This window comes from Hermetia illucens, chromosome 3, assembly GCF_905115235.1.
Source record: "Hermetia illucens chromosome 3, iHerIll2.2.curated.20191125, whole genome shotgun sequence".
Taxonomy (NCBI): domain Eukaryota; kingdom Metazoa; phylum Arthropoda; class Insecta; order Diptera; family Stratiomyidae; genus Hermetia; species Hermetia illucens.
In genome coordinates this window covers 167,507,929-167,528,391 of record NC_051851.1, presented here as the reverse complement: position 1 = coordinate 167,528,391, position 20,463 = coordinate 167,507,929, and the positions used below count along the sequence as shown (strand labels likewise).

At 43.4% G+C, this 20,463-nt stretch overlaps 2 protein-coding genes across 2 annotated transcripts; one reads left to right on the top strand and one right to left on the bottom strand.

Annotated features, from left to right (window-relative positions):
* Nucleotides 1-2,193: 2,193 nt before the first annotated feature.
* Nucleotides 2,194-19,902, bottom strand: LOC119653128 (venom protease). The gene is made up of 7 exons (XM_038057656.1): nt 19,636-19,902; nt 15,243-15,578; nt 15,055-15,163; nt 14,766-14,950; nt 2,762-2,965; nt 2,496-2,593; nt 2,194-2,418 (listed from the first exon to the last, which is right to left on the bottom strand). The coding sequence occupies exons 1-7, from the start codon at nt 19,739-19,741 to the stop codon at nt 2,305-2,307; spliced, it is 1,152 nt and encodes a 383-aa protein (XP_037913584.1). The 5' UTR covers nt 19,742-19,902; the 3' UTR covers nt 2,194-2,304.
* On the top strand, nt 9,552-10,804 carry LOC119653129 (vitelline membrane protein Vm26Ab-like). Its single transcript, XM_038057657.1, has one exon. It carries the CDS (start codon nt 10,085-10,087, stop codon nt 10,505-10,507), a length of 423 nt encoding a protein of 140 aa, XP_037913585.1. The 5' UTR covers nt 9,552-10,084; the 3' UTR covers nt 10,508-10,804.
* Nucleotides 19,903-20,463: the final 561 nt, after the last annotated feature.

Genomic DNA, 20,463 nt, shown 5'->3' with positions numbered 1-20,463 from the left:
ACAGCCTAGGAGGCTTCCATGCCCCGGAGGAGCCTTAGCCGTGACAAGTCTTCTATGTGCTGATGGACGGCAGAAATTTCCAGGGCTCTGCGAAAGCGCTGCAAAGTAAGTACCAGCCAGATGGACTGCATTTATGCGGGCATTATTCCCCAGACATACTGGACGGGTTGATGTCGATAGCACAGAAAGTGTCGAGGATTGCCCGCTTTTTGCAATTAGAGAGCTCGACGAAACGGTTCTCATCTTAAAAAACAAGAAAGCGCCAGGTCCTGATGGTATCCCGGCGAAAGTTTACAAACTGGTATTCCCTCAACGGCCAGACTTGCTTCTTGGGATGTTCAACGCGTGCTTGAAGGAGACCATTTTTTTTATTTGACACAGCCGGGAAAGTGCTCGAAAAACTCGTCAGGAGCAGACTCGCTGAAACGATCCGCGCTGCCGGGGACTCAACTCCAAAACAGTCTCGGTTCAGATCATCGAGCCGAAGTTCACAGCGGCCGATCTCGACGGATAGTGCTCCTCATAACGCTGGATGTCAGAAATACCCCTAATTCCGTATGGTAATACGGTTCTAGGCACATTAGAAAACTCATATTGAGGGATTATCTGAAAGACCGCTCCCTGCTTTATGAGACCCTAGAAGGCCAGAGGAGGATGGAAATCATGTCGGGAGTAACGCAGGAATCTATCCTAGGGCAGACCTCTAGAACGCTTCCTACGATAGTTTAGTGAAACTCGATATGCCCAAAGTGTCGCCCCTGATCGGTTATGCAGACGACGTTATGGCATTTGTTGCCAAACGTACTGTTGAAAAGGCCAAAACAGACTGGGCATATTGATCCGAAGGGTAAGCAGATGGATGACTGCTCATGGTTTCTGCTTTGCACTGGACCCTGCATCTATATCGATTGGCGAATTGATTATAGAGTCAAAATCAGCGGAGGTATTGGCTGATGCCTTTGAAAAAGAGGTGCATAGCAAGCGCTTTGCTCAAGTGCAGAGACGGGGAGCTTTGTGAGTGGTGTCTGCTTATCGTACTGTCTCAGAACTGGCCGTGATGGTGATCGCGGGAATGATCCCCGTTGACTTCCTTTCCAAGGAACATAAAACTATCTGCAACCACAAGGGCGAAAACTTAAGAAAGCTGGTTGCCCATGAAGAACGTTAACATACCCTTAACGAGTAGCAACTCTCTTGACAAAATGAGCCAAGAAGTAGATGGGCTCCGTGGCTCATCGACAATATAGATTCGTGGTTGGACCAGACGCACAGTGAAATTGATTACTTCCTTATCCATCCAACTTCTAAGTGGGCATGAAGGTTTTCAGTCTTACTTGCACAAGATTTTGAAGGCGCGATCTCATGATTGTGAGTTCTGCAATGGAGTGACGGACGACGATGAACACACCTCTTTCTCTTGTGAAAGCCGTCCTACCTTTCGTCAGCAGCTTTATGCAGACACAGAGGAGCTCTTTCCAAACGACATTCTTAGAGAGATGCTGAGGAGCTGGAGTTGTGTTGTGCATTATGTTTGGGCTCCTCTTATTGCGAAGAAGATTGAACTCGGCCGGTGGCAAGGGGTTCCCTGAACTAACGACTGCCTCCTCCTCCCCCCGTTGGTGAAAGGAATTCGCTCATTTGAAGGCTACTAAAGCCGAGAGAGCGGGAGGGCTAGCCCAAAGTAATGTGTCAAACGCTTCCAGGCTAGTTTTCTGATGACAGGAAAGCGTTTAGTTGGTAGTCCGAGGCGCACTGTTGTGGGAGTCCAATATTCTGTGCACATTCACCTACCTTACACCCAACAAAACAATTTACATCTTAAAATATCATTCCTAACACACCCACGTTGCATTCATGCCAGTGCTTAAGGACTCATTTATAAATTGTATCAAAAAAATAGTATAACATGAACTACCTGATGCAATGATTAGCGTCGCAGCAAGCTTCTTTGGAGAAAAATTTTCTGATCTCCAGCTGATAACCTTGGGAATACAGCAAGGATACACTTAATACCTACCTAACCTATTACACTTATCTTTTATTCTATTCTGCTGTTGTTCAGCGTTGAGATATTCATCCTTTGAGGATCTAGTGAAAATTGGAAAATGAAGTAAGTTATGGAAGTAGTATCAAAATCCAAGCTTTATGATAGCCAAGAAAACCTAAATATTGAGTGTCATGTATTAACAAAAATATTTATTATAAAAAAAATCAAAATCTTTATTTGTTACTATCATAACAAAACTTGTAAACATAAAGGTGTGTAATATACATATATATAAAAGTCTGAAATCCCCAAACATCCTATTCAATAGGTGTATTATCATGAATCCAATCAGCAAAATGTGCAATTGAAATATACACGCTCGGTATTCGCACTCCACCGCAATTGTCCGATCCGAAGGACATTATTCCAATCTACACGAAACAGAGATGATTTCAATTGCCTCAAGTCTCATATCTTCCACATACCAAGCACAAGAAAGGATACTTACTTGCGAGTACATCCCGTCCTGCATTATGAACAACGGCGCTCCACCAAATCCTTGACAAACGTCCTTGCCTTCACCGCCTGCACACATCCACTGACCATCTACAAGAATTGAATCTCACATTAGACATGATTTTCAATATACAATTTCAACGGATACTCCCGGTTTCGGAGAAAAAGGATAATGCTGAATAGTAGATAAGACGGAGGATTAGAGCTTCTAAGATTTTTGGAAAAATATTAGATTTTTTTATCAACATCTTTGCATACCAACGGAATTCGGGGAATCCAAGGCTCCGGTGCTTCCATAGACTCTCAGGCACATATCCCAAGCGGTTAAGGGAATATCCATATATTGCATTTCGGACGAACGTTTAGTCGACGTGGAAACCTTACCCCAACCGGCTATAGTCGCCCTTTTGCCAATAACCAGATCCGTGCGAGATGTCATGAGGCAAATTGGTTGGCAAGCCACTGTGGAAGAGATAAGAGAAAATGGTGAATAATGGAGACGTCCTTTTGCTGCTTATATTTCGTTAAATTAAAGGATATTTTCTTATTGGAATTTGAGGTCGTCAGGATTTTCTACATAGTAAGGTATTCGCTTAATAACTTCGAGGGATATAAATTTGCGAAAATGGACATTGGCATCCTCAACATGCAAATGGTGTTATTAGTGAAATAAAGTCTTCCGATTCAGTTGTATTGTTACTGAGAATCTTTAAATCCTGGAGAGAGTGTAATTTGATGACAATTTATTCATGATCTGGTTCAATTGATTCCTAGGAAGACTTAATGGTCAGCGTTACTGGAGAGATACTTTCTATTCGAAGGCAAGGCTAGGAGGGCTGGTTCACGATGTCCACATCAGACATTGAGTCCACGTAGAGAAATCCCGAAAAGGCATACAGATATCCATTATTTTTTTGTAGCTATGTTAAGGCCGTCAATCTCGTGGTGTCATCGGACTAAGTACCCTGCACAAGCTAGAAGTCTCCCTTCCACGTTCCAGTTCCTCATGAGTTCTTAATTTCCTAAGTCTTCGTAGTTCTGGATTCCACTATGGGACCGTTTTACCGCGTTGTCCTCGGGAGATAGGACAAGCCTCTTCAAAGCACTCTAAAAGTGTGCGATTCAGATTTTCCAGGAATCCTTAATTGACAAGCAAATTGCTCTTTGGTGCCAAGAAGTTCATTGAAATTCCCTCAATCCGTTTTCCTAGGATTCCGTCTCTGTGTATATACTGTTCTTGCTTACTTGTTATACTATTCTAAGTAATGGTGATCTGAGGATGAGACTTCACCTAGCACTCGCCAGTCTCTAATAAACTCTAACAACTTTGTAGTGCTGGTTATTAGGTCAACTACTTCACTTCTTCTTGGTCTTACGAACGTATGGGTGCACCCTATGTTCGCGGTTATCAGACCAGGTGAAGTGATAAAGTCAAACAGGTTCTCTCCTCCAGGATTGCATTTTTCGTGCATTTCCCCAGAAAATATACTGAGTGGTCACATCACAACCAATTATGAGTTCAAGGTCACCTGATCCTGCATACACTATCGGATCCCTAAGTTCTTGTGTCGGTGGAGGACACAAAGAATTATAGCGTAAGTAAGCAGAGGCAACTATGACGTTTCTCCTCTTACCCTTAAGCTGATATTGTAAGTTAACCGTAACAAGGTCCTAGGAAGAGAATTGTCTCAGCATGATTGTCTCTAAAAATTTTAACATTATAACAGAGATCCACAGTCTCGAGGATCTCTCATCGAAGAAGATCCTAGTTCTCTTGACTGATCCAATACCACAGATGCATGGGATCTTGTAGATTACATTGTAATAATTGAGAATTGGTGCTGGGTCCCTCAGTCTCGAGAAAAACCGTTCTGGCTAGAAACTTTCCTGTCAACGGCCTTATACAATTTTTATCAATCTAGGTTAGTTGATTACAGGATATTCATTTTGGCTTAAACATCTTCCAGCGTTTTCAGTGATGTTGGTTTTGCTATTCAATATCAGCTGTCTTATTCGTTTCTTCGGGAAACCGCTTCTTTCCAATATTGCAGATGTTTTACTTCCTGGATGAGATTGTTTTGAAGTGAAGGTAGTAGATATTACGTCCAGGTGCAGTTTCCTTTTAGTACCAGTTTAGTTTAATAGACCGTTTGTCCTTTAGCTAGTGAGTTGGTACCCCCTTACCCGTTTGTAAGTTGTTCTATCGCCTATAAGTCAGCTTTGTCATTTTAGCAGGATATACGTCTTTCCCCATAAGGCGGGTGATGGTTCCCTTCTTGTTGTGTGAAATTCAGTATTCATTGGTAGTCTTTTCTAAGGACTTCATATCAACCTAATCACCAACATGGGAAGCAAAAAAAGACAGATCACGGTTTTGCGCCAAGGTCCACCTATTTGATATCCCTAAAAGCTGTCTAGTGTCGTAGCCTATGTCATCGCTCCATCTCAGGCAGGGTCTGCCTCGTTTTCTTTTTATCATAGATAGAATCCTTATAGGCTTTCCGGGCAGGATAATCCTCTTCTATACGGATTGAGTGGCCCGCCCACCGCAACTTGTTCAGCCGGATTTTAACCACAACTAGACACGGTCGTGGTATCGGTTACAGATTTCTTTCTTATGTAGGTTTCGGAACTGTCCATCCTAGTAAGCCAAAAATTCTTTCGAGGGTTCGTCTCTCGAATGCGGCTAAGAGTTCGCAATTATTCTTGCTAAGAACCCAGGTCTCCGAGGAACACACGAGGACTGGCAAGATTATTGTCTTGTATAATAAGAGCCTTGACCATTTGGTGAGACGTTTCGAACAAAACAGTTCTTGTAAGCTGAAATAGGCTCTGTTGCTTGCCGGATGTCTGAAGTGGTTAGAGCGTTGGGCTGTCATAGCGAAAGGTATCGGTTCTAAGCCTGTTTGAGAAAGGAGGAAGGATGTGTCACTATAGTCTGCATCTCCGTGTAACCTCCAAGAGTCTTAATATCAATAGTGTTCATTATTAATTTATTGCATCTTTACCTCTTTGAAATAGTGACCCCCTGTGAGGTGGGATTAATAATTCACTCGTAGTATTCCCTGCTTGCCGAAAAATGCGACTTAATCTTAATCCAATTGGATCTGAGCCTTGAAGAGTGTTAGAGCACTTTTTTCAGGACCGTAATGGTACATTGTAGGACAGTACACTGTAGGAGGCATTGCGCTCATCCGTGATTATTACACAGATTTGTCTCGGATACTCAGTCCTAGCTGAACCGACTTGTTTCCGACATCCATTCACGATAAAAATCTCTCTGTCACCAATAAGAATTGAACTGTGACCTCCCCTGCGGAAGCGCCCTTATTATTATTCTGTTAAGGGAAAGTCGCACCGCGTCCTTGAAGAACTATTGTGCCCCTTTTACTGGTTATAGTGTACCTGTTGATCATAGTATCTCAAGCAGGCCTGTAACCGTTAGGAACTTTAGTATGTTCCCCACTTCCAGAAGTTTCAGTTTTGCATCTGGTATTAAGTGTTCTCCCAGATGTATCGACCTACTTTGCACAAGTGCCGGACACTGTCCCAGGACGTGCATAGAGGTTTCGTCCTCCTCCTCACAGAACCTGCAGGCAATGTCCGTAGATATCCCTAGCTTCCCTAGGTGGTAGTTCAGCCGACAATGACCAGTGAGAATTCCCACTATGATTCGAAGGTTCTTTTTGGTGAGGTTTAAGCAATCCTTTGTAGGCATGGGTTCGTATCCCCCAATAAGCACCCTGGACTGCTCCATCCCTGGTAGGCCCGCCCAATATAGTTCCCTCAACCGTTTCTCTTCGTTCCTTAGATTCATAGCCATGAAACCGTTTCCGATTCCACAGAAGGGTTCTGGCCCCTGTAGAGGCATCCCTGCTCCCTTCTTGGCTAGTTCATCCGCTGCCTCATTGCCTTCCAGCCCAGCATGGCCTGGAACCCAAAGTATCCAGACCTTGTTGGACGAGCCGAGTGTATTCAGTCTCTCAAGGCATTCCCATACCAGTTTAGAGTTCACCTGGTTGGAACTAAGTGCCTTGATCGCTGCTTGGCTATCGGTGAGAATAGCTATGTTCTGCCCCCTGTAGTTCCTTTGCAGATGAAAGGAGGCACATTTGTCTATGGCGTAAATTTCCGCCTGGAATATGCTAGTGTACCTGCCCATTGGCTCAAAGTACATTTTCCTTGGACCAATGACACCGGCACCCGCTCCGTCTGCTGTGAGGGATCCGTCAGTGTACCAAGTAATCAGTTGCTGGTTTAAGTCGTATGTCGCAGCCACGCTCTCCCAGTTTGCCTTGTTACTCCAACGTGTTTCAAACTTCTTATCGAAGTGAAACCTCGTTGTCATGTTGTCCCTCGGTATCAGTAATTCGGGATACCGCCTAGAAAGGATATCAATCTTCCTTCGATTTAGGCAGCTCCCCGCCTCACTCATGTTACCGGCCATCCTGAATATTGATCTCCTTGCCTGCATCTGTATGTGCAGATGGAGAGGGGTTAATCCCAGAAGGACCTCCAGGGATGCCGTCAGCGCCCTTACCATTAAGCAATCCCGAGGGATAGAAATTTATGGGGAAATAACCAGCAGATTTCGTGTTCTTAATTGCTATGGAAATCTTATCCAAACCTCGAATAACAACGGACCGTAACGACGTTCGGCTAGCGCATCGGGGCACGGGTTGATTTTTTGATTTTTTTAACGTACCATCCACGGTATTAGGAGTCCCAGAATGCTTGTTTTTCCCAACTTGAGCGTGAGTTCTCGTGTTACAAGCTGGGCATTCTCCTCTCCTCCATTTGTCACTGTGTTATTGTACTCAGAAAAGCCTATCGAAAGTAACGTGAAACTGGTGTTAGGTTAATGCTTATTGCCACCGATGCAGAGGAGACAAAGACATCCTGGACAACCTGGATGAAGTGGCACTCCACAACTGGTTTTCTTTGTGATCGACGTATCAACGAACGTCTCAAATCTAAAATTTACGGAATATCATCCATCCTGTAGCTCTCTATGGTTCTGGGTGTTGGCTAACTATAAAAGACAATGAACGGCGTCTTGCGGTAATCGAGATGCATGAAGGCGTTGGACTGCTTGCATGACACGCTTTGTTCACATTCGCGATCGTGACTTTGATTGTATGGTCACGAAATTCGCTCTAACGAGAATTCACTAGCCAGGATTGATCTGAACATCTAAGCCGTTCGTAAACGACCAAAAGGCCGGCCGAAATAACGGTGGCTTGATACGCTGAATGGGGATTTAAAAGTCTCGCGATTGCATCTAGATCAGGCATTTGGTAGAACAAAATGGCGAAACTGGTCACGACGAGTCAACCCCGCTTGTGAACGGGACAAAGACTGAAGAAAAAAAGAAGAAAATATCACTGCAGGAGGACCTCTTTTTGGACCGTAATGAATAATTTAGTTTGCAACCTTCGCCTACCGAAAATGGCAAATGAAACCATTCCTACCGTAAAATCATTGTTGAGCATGGTTAATGATGACGGCAGTCTTTGCAGAAACAGCACGACAAAAGAATACTGTCAGAATCTCAGTAGAAGCCAATGAAGTCATGTCAAATCAATCACCTTGCTAGTGATGGTTGATATCAGACTAAGGTTCAGCGAGCATTTGGACTGTACAAGGGGCGAGACAACAATGGCCAGCTAACCTTCAGCATTGAATTGAAGTCACAGGCTGCCCGAGGCCGGAGCTAGTTCTGTCAACCAGGAAAAAGTAGAAAAGTAGAAGTTTTCACGCAGGGAGTTTGCGACCAGAGTTTGTCTTCGCAGGAATGATCCCACAAGTTTTCTAGTAATTGAGGTGCATTAAATATACGAAAAAAGAGGAGCAAATTGATTTGATCTAATTATAGCCTTACGAAAAGAGCCTCTGATAAGGAGCCATACAAGAGGTGGCAATATAGGTGGTAAAACTTAAAGCCACCAGCTTATTTACTGATCCCGAGCATTAAGAAAAAAATTGAGCGACAGAAAATGAAAGTAAATTACCATCTGATACCATTCATTGTGGAGTATGATGGTTATAGGAAGTATTTGGAAAGCTTTGGGTTTGATGGGTCTTCCGGCCGCCAAACGCTAGAATATCTTTCCAAGATTTGGGAATAAATGGAAACAAGCGAAATAGGGCAGCTAGTCTCAGCAAGAAAAAGAAGACGAGGCAGACCCTGCCTGGGATGGAGCGATGGCGTAGGTCAGGACGCCAGACAGCTTTTAAGGATATCGAATTGGTGGACCTCGGCGCAAAACCGGAATATCTAGAGTTCCTTTTTAAGGCAGGTCTAGCCCGGATACCGGTTGTTGCGCCGTTGATGATGATGATGATTCTCAGCAAGAGTGTGATAACCACTTTTGTGAATCGGGATAGAAATCCGAAAATATTAGGCCAAGAAAGCATAGGAAGATTATAGTTGCCACAGACGAAGTTCTGTGGAAGTAAGGTCTGGATTGTAACTACAATGTTAGTTTTCCTTGTGTTTAATCGACAATGAACATAGAATCAATAAGCCAGGGAGTCGAAATTAGGCTTCAGTTGTCTATAAATAGACGTTCACCATGTGGGATTGACAGTGAAAATTTAAAACCTCGAAAATAAAATAGGGATTTTGACGAGCTGGCTATAGATTGAAGTTAAGGATCTCTAAACTGCTGGAAGCAAGCACAGGTGCAACATTATACATCAACCATACCTGCTTCCATGAAAAAGCCAACTTTCCGCGCATCAGATGTATCTGTTTTGGCATCATGAAAACATTCACAATCAGAGATAATTTGGTAGAAAAATGCCGGGAGAATTTGAGAATGGATGGAGTAACTTGACCGACAATGCCAATGGTACGAGCTTAGGTGCCCTCAACAAAATCAAGACAGACTCTTCCGGGGGCAATTTCCTGAATTTTGATTTCAGAAGTGAAACTAGTCTGGAACTTCTTTGGCCTAATCTCATTGTTGTTGCAGGGGACACACTTATTATTAAAAATTAAAAAGCTTTTATTATGACTTCTATATTAACTACAAATCACGCCAATATTAATTATTGATATTCTATAAAAAGTCCGCTCTTCCCAGCTAATCTTTCCAACATGGGGAAAAAGGAACTATTTCATTCATAAATGATTTTTTTATATAAAATTAGTCCCAAGATTAGAAGCAGCGTGGTACACAAAAACTAGATTTTCTGTAGAAAAAATGCATTTTAGCTTCATATGCAAATCCGCTATACAAACAAATCGAATATCCATCAAAATATCTATCAATTATTAACAATGATGAATTAAATGGAATTGATTTTGCTTGCTCCGCATGGGCCTAAATAAATGTGTCTCCGGAGCATTCATAAATTCATGGAAAATCGCATCGAAAGCGTAACGCTTACGTTGACCATTAAGCGTTTCATGCAACAAATATGGGTCAGTTCATTGGCTTGAATTCTGGTCACTTTTAATTACTATAAATACTTGAATTAAACTGTAACCCGATATCAGTTTAGCCACTGTTGTTACACTCATCATTACTAACTCCTTTTTCAGTACAATTAGTGTAATTATAATTTATCCTCATCATGAAGCATTTCTTGTGTCTCATTTTATTCGGAGCCGTCCTCATCCACGCCCAGGAGCAGACAGAACAAGCAGAACAACACGCAGCAGCCGCCTCCGAAATCCAGGACAATGAAGCTGCCGCAGCAGAAGAATACATGGCCCGTGTTCGAAAATCAGCAACTGCATCACCCTACCTGAAGCCAAAAAGCTGGGGTGCCCCCGCATATCCTGCTCCAGCAGCTCCGGCCTATGCTCCTCCAGCAGCTCCAGCTTATGCTCCTCCAGCCTACTCTGCCCCAGCCTATCCTGCTCCAGCACTCACATATAGCGCCCCAGCCCCAGCCATCCCTTGCTCCAGGGCCATTGTCGTCGGTTGTGCCCCAACTGTCCAAGCAGCCCCATGTTCAGCACCACCTGCATCGTATGCCGCTCCAGCGTATTAAGGATTAAGAGATCGCATAGTTGAAATAAATTTATTTAATTTTTAACACTTGATGAGAAAAATTGAATAAAAGATTAATCCAACGAAGAATTGAAGTTTTTGATTTTTTATCGGTGCCAATCTATCTAAGCTCCATTTCAGATATAATGTGTGTGTACTCGCCACCCCCGTCTAACGGAATATTCCGGATCGCAGGGTTTCCGTTAGTGGATGTGATGCTACCCGTCGCAATTGGAGAACATCGGCATCAAAAATCTGATGCCTGATGCGTCCTTAGGCGGGGAGCATTGACATAGGAAATGTTCTTCCTCATTACAGGAGGGACACGTATCATTTTGAGTAATTCCTATTTTGAACATATGCGCAGCTAGTGAATTATAGCCTGTCAAAATGCCCACAATACACCTGCAAGTCCTCCTGCTTTTTGACAGGATAAATTTTGCAGTACCCATGTTCGGTTCTGACAGGAAAAGTTTGGTGTGTCGAGCAGCATTTAGGCTCTGCCACCTGTCATTGTGGGAAGCTTGTTCTCAGTTTTTGAAAACAAACTTAGCCAATGCTACTGATATTCCAATTGCTAGCTCCTGTCCCGGCATAGGACAGATTGACCCTTCTTTCGCTAAAGCATCCCAGATTTCATTTCCCTCTACGCCACAGTGATCAGGTACCCAGAGTAGTTCCACCGCATTGAATCTAGAGATAAAGTTCAAACGGTTTCGACATTCCTGAACGATTTTCGAGGTGATCAAAAGAGTACTCAATGTCCTCAATGCAGCTTGGCTGTCACTGCATATTGCGATGCGCCTGCCCTTCAACCACTCGTCAATCACCCAGTTTGCCGCCCTTAGGATCGTACAAACTTCGGCTTGAAAAACCGTTGCATATTGTCCCAAAGGAAAAGCCCACCTCTAGTTTTTATTCGAGAGGTAGATTCCGGCTCCAGAACCTTCTTCTGTTGTTGACCCATCGATGTAGAAGACTTCTTATATCCCGCCACGCATTCCTCTGGGCCTTCCCAGTTCTCTCTACGCTTCAGGGTAACTTCATATCTTCTACCAAACAGATATATGGGGACACGAGAATCGGAAGGCATTGTAAGAACTGGATTCAGTCTTCCCAATGACTCTTCCAATGATCTGTGCCCCCACACCCGTTGTTTCCCCATAGATCTAACCGAATTAGTCTATGAGCCGGATGTCGTAGTTATGGCACCAGTGATACCCAAACATACAGTTCTTTGCAGTGCAGCTAGTTTATGGTGAAAACCTTTTTGTCTCACCTTAACTCACCCGACTGCGGATGCATATACGAACATCGGCCTAATGATGGCAACGGATATTCACATTACCACATGAGGCCTGAGTCCCCATGTCGAGGCAAAGGTCCGTCTGCACAGCCCATAAACTATGAGAGCTCGTTTCATCTTTACCTCTACATGGTTGTTCCAAAGAAGTTTTTTATCTAGAGTGACCCCCAGATATTTCACTTCTTCGGAGAGTTGAAGGGTAGTACCCCTCATCTCAGGGAGACAAAGTCCATCCAATTTTCTCCTTTTTGTGAATAAAACCATTGTGGTTTTATTTGGATTAACTGACAAACCATGTCTAAGGCACCAGCTGTCTATCAAATCAACGGCACGCTGTATATTCCTACACACCGTTCCAAGATCCCGATCAACAGCAAGTACAGCCACGTCATCAGCATAAGCTTGAGCGTGTATTGGCAAATTTTTCAGTTCGCATAGTAGTGAGTCGATCAGCATGCTCCACAGGCGTGACAAAAAAACATCTTCTTGGGGGCAGCCCTTCGTTGCTTCTGCAGTCAGATAGCGATCGACAGCCACCTCAGCGCACAGCAAACTCTGCGTTAGCATAGCATGGATCTACTTAATTAAAGCATCATCAACACTATGCTGTCGGACGCCATCACAAAGCTTGTGAAAGGCACACAGTCAAAAGCCCCTTCAAGGTCCATGAACACCCCCATCGCGTACTCACCATTCAAAGTTGCATCCTCTATCTTTGTGGCCAAAGAATGAAGAGCAGACTCACAGGACTTTCCACCCTGGTAAGCATGTTGGTTCTCACTAAGTGGCTGTGACCTGAGTGCGTTTCCACGAATGTGACGCTCCGCCAGTTTCTCCAAACTTTTCAGCAAGAATGAAGTCTGATCTGTCTGAAGTTCTTTGGATTAGAATAGTCATCTTTCCCAGTTTTCGGTATGAAGACTAACTTAACTTTTTGCCAAGAAGAAGGCACGTAGCCCAGGGCAAGACATCCTCGAAAAATATTTCTTAGAGGTCGTTCTAAGTGCTCCATATCCTCCTTTAGCATCGCTGGGTAGATGCCATCCATACCAGGTGCTTTGAAGTGTTCTAATGATAGTATAGCAGCTCTCGCTTTTTCATGGGTAATAACCGCTCTCGCAATGTCCCAATTCCGCTTGCAACGCCTTCGTGTTGAAGGGTTTGCAGAAACCTCCAATTCGCTTCTTCCTACTTCTGAGACCTGTTCTCCCGGGTGGTGTACTTCCAAGAGAGTCTGTATAGACTCAACTCTTTTCCTTTGCAGCACTTTTCTCTCCCCCTGCCACTTCTCTCACCCGTTCTTCCGGGTGATGCACTTCCAGGAAGGTCTGTACTGTATCCAGTTTGGAGCTCGTGAAAGTACCATCGGGTTTTCTAAGAGAGTCCAACTTGGCCGACTCATCCCTTTTAAGGAGTCTGCACAGCCTTAAAGTCTCTCTTTCGCCTTTCAGTTCCTCACAGTACACTCTACAGGAGTCTCGTTTCAAACACCCAAGGAGCCTCTTATATTCACGCTGTGAGTTTCTGAAATTTAACGAGTCTTCGTTCTTGTTACTTTTGCAAGCACAGTTCAGAAGTCGCCTAGTTGATTTACTGAGTTTTTGCAGTTCCCGTTCCACCAAGGAACCGTTTTACCGCTTTGGCCTCGGGAAATGGGACAAGCCTCTTCGTAGCACTCTAAAAGTGTGCAGTTCAGAGTTTTCAATTCATCTTCCAGCGTCAAAGGAGTCCTTAGTCACCTAGGAAATTGTACTTTATTGCCAAGAAGTTCATTGAACTTTGTCCAATTCGTTCTCCTAGGGTTCCGTCTTTGTACTGCAGACTGTTCGCCCGCAATAGTCAGATTGAATTTTACGTATCGGTGTTCTGACAGTGAGACCTTATCTATAGGACACACCAGTGTGTTACCAACTCTAATACTTTTGAAGTACAGATTATTAGGTCAATTACTTCGCTTCTTCTCGGTCCCCCGAATGTAAGGGCCCATCCTAAGTTTGCAGTCATGAAACCAGCAGAAGTGGTAAAATCAAATAGCTTCTCTCCTGGTGGATTGCATTTGCTACTGCCCCAACAAATATGTTGAGCATTCGCAATGCAACCTATTAAGAGCTCGAGACCACTTGAGTCTGCATACGCCACCAGATCCCTTAGCTCTTGCGTCGGTGGAAGATACAAAGAATCATAGGCTAAATAAGTGGAGGCAACTATGATGTTTTTCCTCCCGCCATTTATGTGGTATTGTATGATTGTATGTAGTCCTGGGAACAGTACTGTCTCAGCATGGTTGCCTCTAACCGTCTTGACATCAGGACGCAAGCTCTCGGTCTTATAGATCTTTCATCGTAGAAGATCCTAGCCCCTCTTTCTGATCCGATGCCACAGATTCTGTTAAATCGAGCACACGGCTCTTGCACCAGAAAGATGTAGGGGAAATCGTGTAGCTTTGTCATTCTCGCTGCCAACAGGTAGGAGGGAGCTTTGGCATGCTGCAGGTTGGTTTGACCAATCTTTATGTTTTTCCACATAAACTTAGTCTACTGTGCCATATTACCAGACATAATACCTCGGGACAAATTTCCCATAACATTTCAGCCAATTTAGTCCAATGAATCATTCAATTAATTCGCTTAGATTTCGCAACCTATTGTGTTTATATTTTTTCATGATTACATCAAAATATTCGGTGCCAACAAAAAAATTGATTCAAGGCTCAGACGCTAAAAAAACTGCAACCTCAGTAATCGCATCAAGAACTGTACGTAGGTGCTTTTTCTATGAGCAATCAACTTAGCCCCATATTTAGATACCAGACAATGCAATAGATACAATCGGTGTTGCAGGTTTGTCTGGTACCTAGACACAACAGAAGAATTAAAGCTTCTTGAACCTGTCGATCATCAATTTTCTAGCGTATCTGACTGTCTATGGCGAATCTATACTACTCGAGACTTACCTGAGTAATTCAATGGTGTCTTCAGTACAAGAAGTGCAATGTCATGGTGGTATTGCCCCGGCTTGTAGTCTGGATGGACCACAACATGACTGATGGCATGGTTGATAGAACGCGGCGCACAAAATCCAGTAGTTGCGCAATCAGGGTCCGTGGAGAGGTCGTACTCCCCAACACGCACTGATGATCTTAGGATGGGAAGTTGATGATTAATGAATCAAATCCAAGAAGCATGCATAGTTTATCTTCATTAATTTTCATATCTTTAGTTTGTAACCTTTCTACTACTTACAATCTGTGTCCATCCGCTTTTGCCAAAGCACAGTGCGCTGCCGTCAAGATAACCCGCCTGGAAATAATAGACCCAGCACATGGGTAGGCAATACTACCTGTGTTAACATCTGTAATTTTGATCAAACTTGTAATTAACTACTTTATAAAGATACTCTCAAACCAATGACTAAACTTCCTCCCACATACTTTTGAAACCAATCCGAGCGATAAACGGAAACGTGCCTAAACCTCGGTAAAACTGTCCTTGGACTAAACTCTTCCCACACACTTGATTACGCTCCAGAGGGCTCGAAGGGCAGCATACGTGTGGAACATCATCCGAACCACCGCAAAACATTGATCTATCTCCTGAATAGCAACTTTTCGCGATACTTACAAACATTGATGAACATTCAGATAGAGGAACACATTGGCTTAGTCCGGAACAGGGCTGGGTGTAGGTCCGTGCTTCATAGGCATTGCTGGCTGCGTCTGTTTGATCGATTTGATCAGGTTGCTGGGGTGAATCAATTATCAAGTGATCTGTGAAAATTTAAGAATTGAAAAGGTAGATATTCGTTACTTCTGGAGAAAGATGGTTCTTTTGTCTTAAAATACGGGACCCAAAACCTAGCAGACATCTATTCCCAAATTTTAACTCAGGAAATCCCAACCAACAAGAATGTTTCAGACCTCCATGAGGACAAATGACTTGGGCTCCTGAATACATTCCCTCCAAAAATCATGACCGCGCCCTTCAGTTGACAAATCGTAACAGCGACCAGAGGTAGTACGTCATGTCCTCCCATGTTTTTTTCCTGGTTTACCTGGTATGTGCTTCCAGCTTCACGTTTTAGTGTGCGTTTAGGGACTCTTGAGTCGTCCATCCCTTTACATGACCTGCTTTTATAACTTGCAAAATTGAACTAGTATGGATACAGCTGGTTCGTTAAAGACTTCGTATAACTCCGCATTGTATCTAGTTCTCAAGTCTGCTCCTTCCCATTCATATTTCGCCAAGTATGCGCCACGCATTTTGAGATACTTTTGGCATGGTCCAAGTTTCATAACCAATTGGGAATACCGAATAAAAGCACTTTTTTGCTAGACTTACTGAGTTGGCCATAATGTTAACATCATCTGGGTACACTACAACCTGGATTGATCTTCTTAATAGTACCCTTTTTTGCCGATGAGAATCTTCAGAAGACATGCCAAATTTAAGAGAGTAGGGGGAGGCCGTATCCTTTCTTCAGAACTGGTCTTGGTCCTCTATTGTTCTGGGCCAGGTGCCCTCGGGACTACCCACATGTCGGCCATCTTGTGATAGTCGATTCTGCACTGCACGGCATAGCCCACAATGCAAGTGCCTCCCCCCTCTTAAAGGGTGACCTATCCACTGCCACTTCTATCTTCCGATCGCAGTGCCTACGAGAGGCAGGCCTGTGCGAACACAACATTTTCTTAGATTTCGGCCAACCTCTCCGGGGCCCGATTTTCCGTGATATCTCGCGTTTCCGGCATCGCAGCGTGAAAGTTCTTGCATTTCCGGAATCTGGACCGCCTCCCCTTTCGATCAAGGCATCATTCGCGGGAATCCGACGATTTTGCATTTTTGGCCATTTTGTCGATCCGGGGGTCGTGGAAATTTTCAATTTTTTGGGATTTTGGCCAACGTCTCCGGGGGCCGATTTTCCGCGATATCTCGCGTTTCCGGCATGGGAGCGTGAAAATTCTTGCATTTCCGGAATCTGAGCTGTCTCCCCTTTCGATCAAGGTATCACTTGCTAGAATCCGACGACTTTGCATTTTTGGTGTTTTTGTCAACCCGGGGTTCGCGGAAATTTTCGATTTTCTACGATTTTGGCCAACCTTTCCGGGTCCCGATTTTCCACGATATCTCGTGTTTCCGGCATCGCAGCGTGAAAATTCTTGCAGTTCCGGAATCTGGGCCGCCTCCCCTTTCGACCAAGGCATCGTTCGCGGGAATCCGACGATTTTGCATTTTTGCCCATTTTGTCGACCCGGGGGTCGTGGAAATTTTCAATTTTCTGGGATTTCGGCCAGCCTCTCCGGGGGCCGATTTTTCGCGATATCTCGCGTTTCCGGCATCGCAGCGTGAAAATTATTGCATTTCCGGAATCTGGGCCGCCTCCCCTTTCGATCAAGGCATTGTTCGCGGGAATCCGACGATTTTGCATTTTTGGTCATTTTGTTGTCGAGAAAAAGATGAAGAAGTTTTATTTACAACAGCGGGGTATGCACGGCGGCAAATAGAAGGAGCTATGACGTAACCAATATTTGAACCTGGCACACAAGGTCGCGAGGTTTACGTCCAATCATTTTGAGCCTCACACAGTTCTTCCTTGGCTCTGACTTCTGATAAAGGAGGTCGGCTTATGGTTTTTGGGGATGAGAGAATCTTTGCCCAAGCATTTGTCGACCGCCTTACCTTTGTAATTATCTGAAAATATTTTACTCAAAAAGGGAGAGTTGACCTCAGCCAACGTTTCACCAGGACATCTTCCCGATCCCCGAGATTATTGAAGAGGAGCTCCATAGGATCTGCTAATAAGAATGTTTCGGGGTTGACCAGGATTTCGAAGAAAGCCTGCTTCATTAGCACATTTGAATTCAGCAAGGTGGAAGGAGAGGTTGCGCAGTGAAAGTAGCAGAAGTTCTTTCTACTATCAAAGTCCCAAAGACCACTTGGAGTACCTTTTTCATATCGCCCTATCTGTTTTTGGACATTGTGGGGAAGGGATGCTGAGGATGATATACAATAGGCTGCCTCCGTTCCTCGAACTTCCGGGTGGTCTATTAAAGGGACAGTATAGATTTGCGCTCCATACGATAGTAATGATCGTAGATCTTGCTCGGGGAGGTGATGTCCATTGTTTAGTGCTATGCGGTGGTGATACTAGACGACGTTAAGAATGCCTTTAAGTTAGCCAACTGGAGTTGGATTAAGGGTACTGAAAGTGTCATTGCTACTTTTCTCGGTTAATCGGGAGTTACCTCTCGGAAAGGTTTCTCCAGTACGAAGCGGGCAACGGATCGAAGTCGTACATTGCGATAGGTGTTCCTTTAGGTTCTATATTAGGTCTCATGCTGTGAAATGTTGTATATGATGGAGTGCTTGGCATTCGAGTGCGAAAGGACTCAACTTTGATGGATTTTGCAGATGACCTGACCCCGAGAATGTGGAACTATGTGGAAGTTAAACTATTCATGTCATCAAATTATGGTTACAAATGAATTACGACCTATGAAACTGGAGATCTGCTGGAAGAGAAGGCGAAGGCGAAAGGAGTTCCAATTTCGAATCGCCGCAAAAATACCTATTCAATACCTCTAGGTAATGATTGATATCAAGCTGAACTTCAAGAGGAACTTGGACTTTGTCTACGCGAAGGTAGTGAAGGCCAATATTCGAGGGCCAAAATATAATCGCAGGTTGCTTATCACAAACGTAGCGAAATCAATTCATCTATAAGGACAATGCTATCAACCGAAGGAGAGTGGCTCGGCATACTGGCAGTGTGTATAGGACAGCATAAAGTGAGGCAATTGTGTCATCGCGGAAATTATCCCTCTGGATTAGAGAAAGGAAGCATATCCGTCTAAGGTTAATGATTTAAGCTACTGAGGACAGCCAGTTTCTCAGCGAAGTCAACCAAAGTGCTAGGAAGGACCACTGGGTCTTATCCCGAAAAAGTTTACTGACTTGCCACACTGATCCCGTCTGAAATTCGTGGATGAAAAAAGGAGGTTGTGAGACGCACTCAAAGGAGACACGGGACCCCACCCTGAATTGTGTCGCACTAAACTCTAGGAGCTTAAACGACCCTGGAAGGATGTTAGATGCGTGATCTAAACGTGCTGGTGTGGATTGGAGCCACCCTCTAAGTAATACTTTACGCTGGTCCCACGGTTATATGGGCGAAGGAGCGGAGGTGGCTTTAGTGGGTAAGGATGCTACACACTGCTACGAGCTGGCGCAGTAGCGTCTTTTTAGCATTTCCACGTAGTTAATGATGATGTATTCTGAGTGTTATTACACAGGGTCGAGAAAGAAAATCCGAGTGCGAAGTGATCATTAATAGGGAAATTTGTGAATGTTTTTAGGTGAAACTTCAGGAGAATCCGAGGATCACGGGTTTTCAAACGGAATCAGATTAGAAACTTATTATTTTTATATACTGGAAGGTCAGGAAAGATTGCACTCCGACTAACGATATACGAAGTTGGCAAACATGCAAGGTGGTATGCTATCTTAGAGACAGGAATGAAAAGTCTGTGATTAAACCACTTCCACACATCAACTCTACACATTTTTAATTACCTCATTTGACGCCTTAATCAATAATCATTACGGGACGAGAAGGGAGTTTATGTTTCAAGATACTTGCTTTATAATCATGTCATTTGGGAGAGGATCTTTCATTTTTGACAGTTTGGTACCAAGCCTGGAACCTTTCAGACCCTGGTTGCATTTGAGTTATTGTAGGAGTAAGCGAAAGCATATAACATCACTGAAGTCCCTGTTCTGATTAGCATGGAAAGGAAACAATCTTTCACAAAATCAAACATGCATTACCAAAATTTCCTTCTTCAGCACTTATTACAGTGAAGCACCAAAACTTGATCAATAACACCACTAAACACGAGTAACTTCCCAATAATTTACGACCTCGCCAAGACATTTTTGTACAGGAATTTTTACAAAACTAACAAAACATATTTTTAATATTATTTAAAAAATATATTCCGCTGTTATCCCGGCGAATGCAAAACCGAAACTAAAATTAAAAATAATAGTATTCGATACAGATTCAAAGATGACTACTGATCTTTGGTAGGTGATACATGTAATGACTAGCCTAACTGCCCATCTACATACATATATATGTGAATATCTATAACGCATCATGCCATTTTTTACTATCCATTTCCGGTCAGTACAAAAATAAATGTATTAAAAATGAAAAATAATAGTAGCCACGGATGGAAATGGGAAAAACGCTGCTCCATGTGATGATGAGGAGTTAGTAAATAGATATCATACATATACACGATATGTATGTCTGTAAAAAGCATGAAACATGATCAGAACATACCAAATATGTATCTTTTGCATGTACTATCTAACAGATGAATGGTGACATACATAAGCATAACACAAATAGATTAGAATCGTAGTTATTTGCATCAGTACCCAAATTACGATGCCCAGCCTTTTGAATGATACTTGGATCGTTCAATGGAATTAAGATACAAAACACTTAGGTTTTGAAATAGATAAACAATTGTCCAGTTGGTGTGGATTTCCTGGTTATATATTTATAAATAAATGATCATACTCCAATAATTTTTGTAAGAGATTGTACTTTTATTGCATTGTTTAGTTATCATTTTGAAAAATTGA

Coding starts and splice junctions, on each gene's coding strand:
- LOC119653128 (XM_038057656.1), bottom strand. CDS start 19,741: ATGTCTTGGCGAGGTCGTAAATTATTGGGAAGTTACTCGTGTTTAGTG. Junction 15,579..19,635: donor TGCTGAAGAAGGAAATTTTG/GTAATGCATGTT, acceptor AAATTTTCACAG/ATCACTTGATAATTGATTCA. Junction 2,419..2,495: donor AGGACGGGATGTACTCGCAA/GTAAGTATCCTT, acceptor TGTTTCGTGTAG/ATTGGAATAATGTCCTTCGG.
- LOC119653129 (XM_038057657.1), top strand. CDS start 10,085: ATGAAGCATTTCTTGTGTCTCATTTTATTCGGAGCCGTCCTCATCCAC.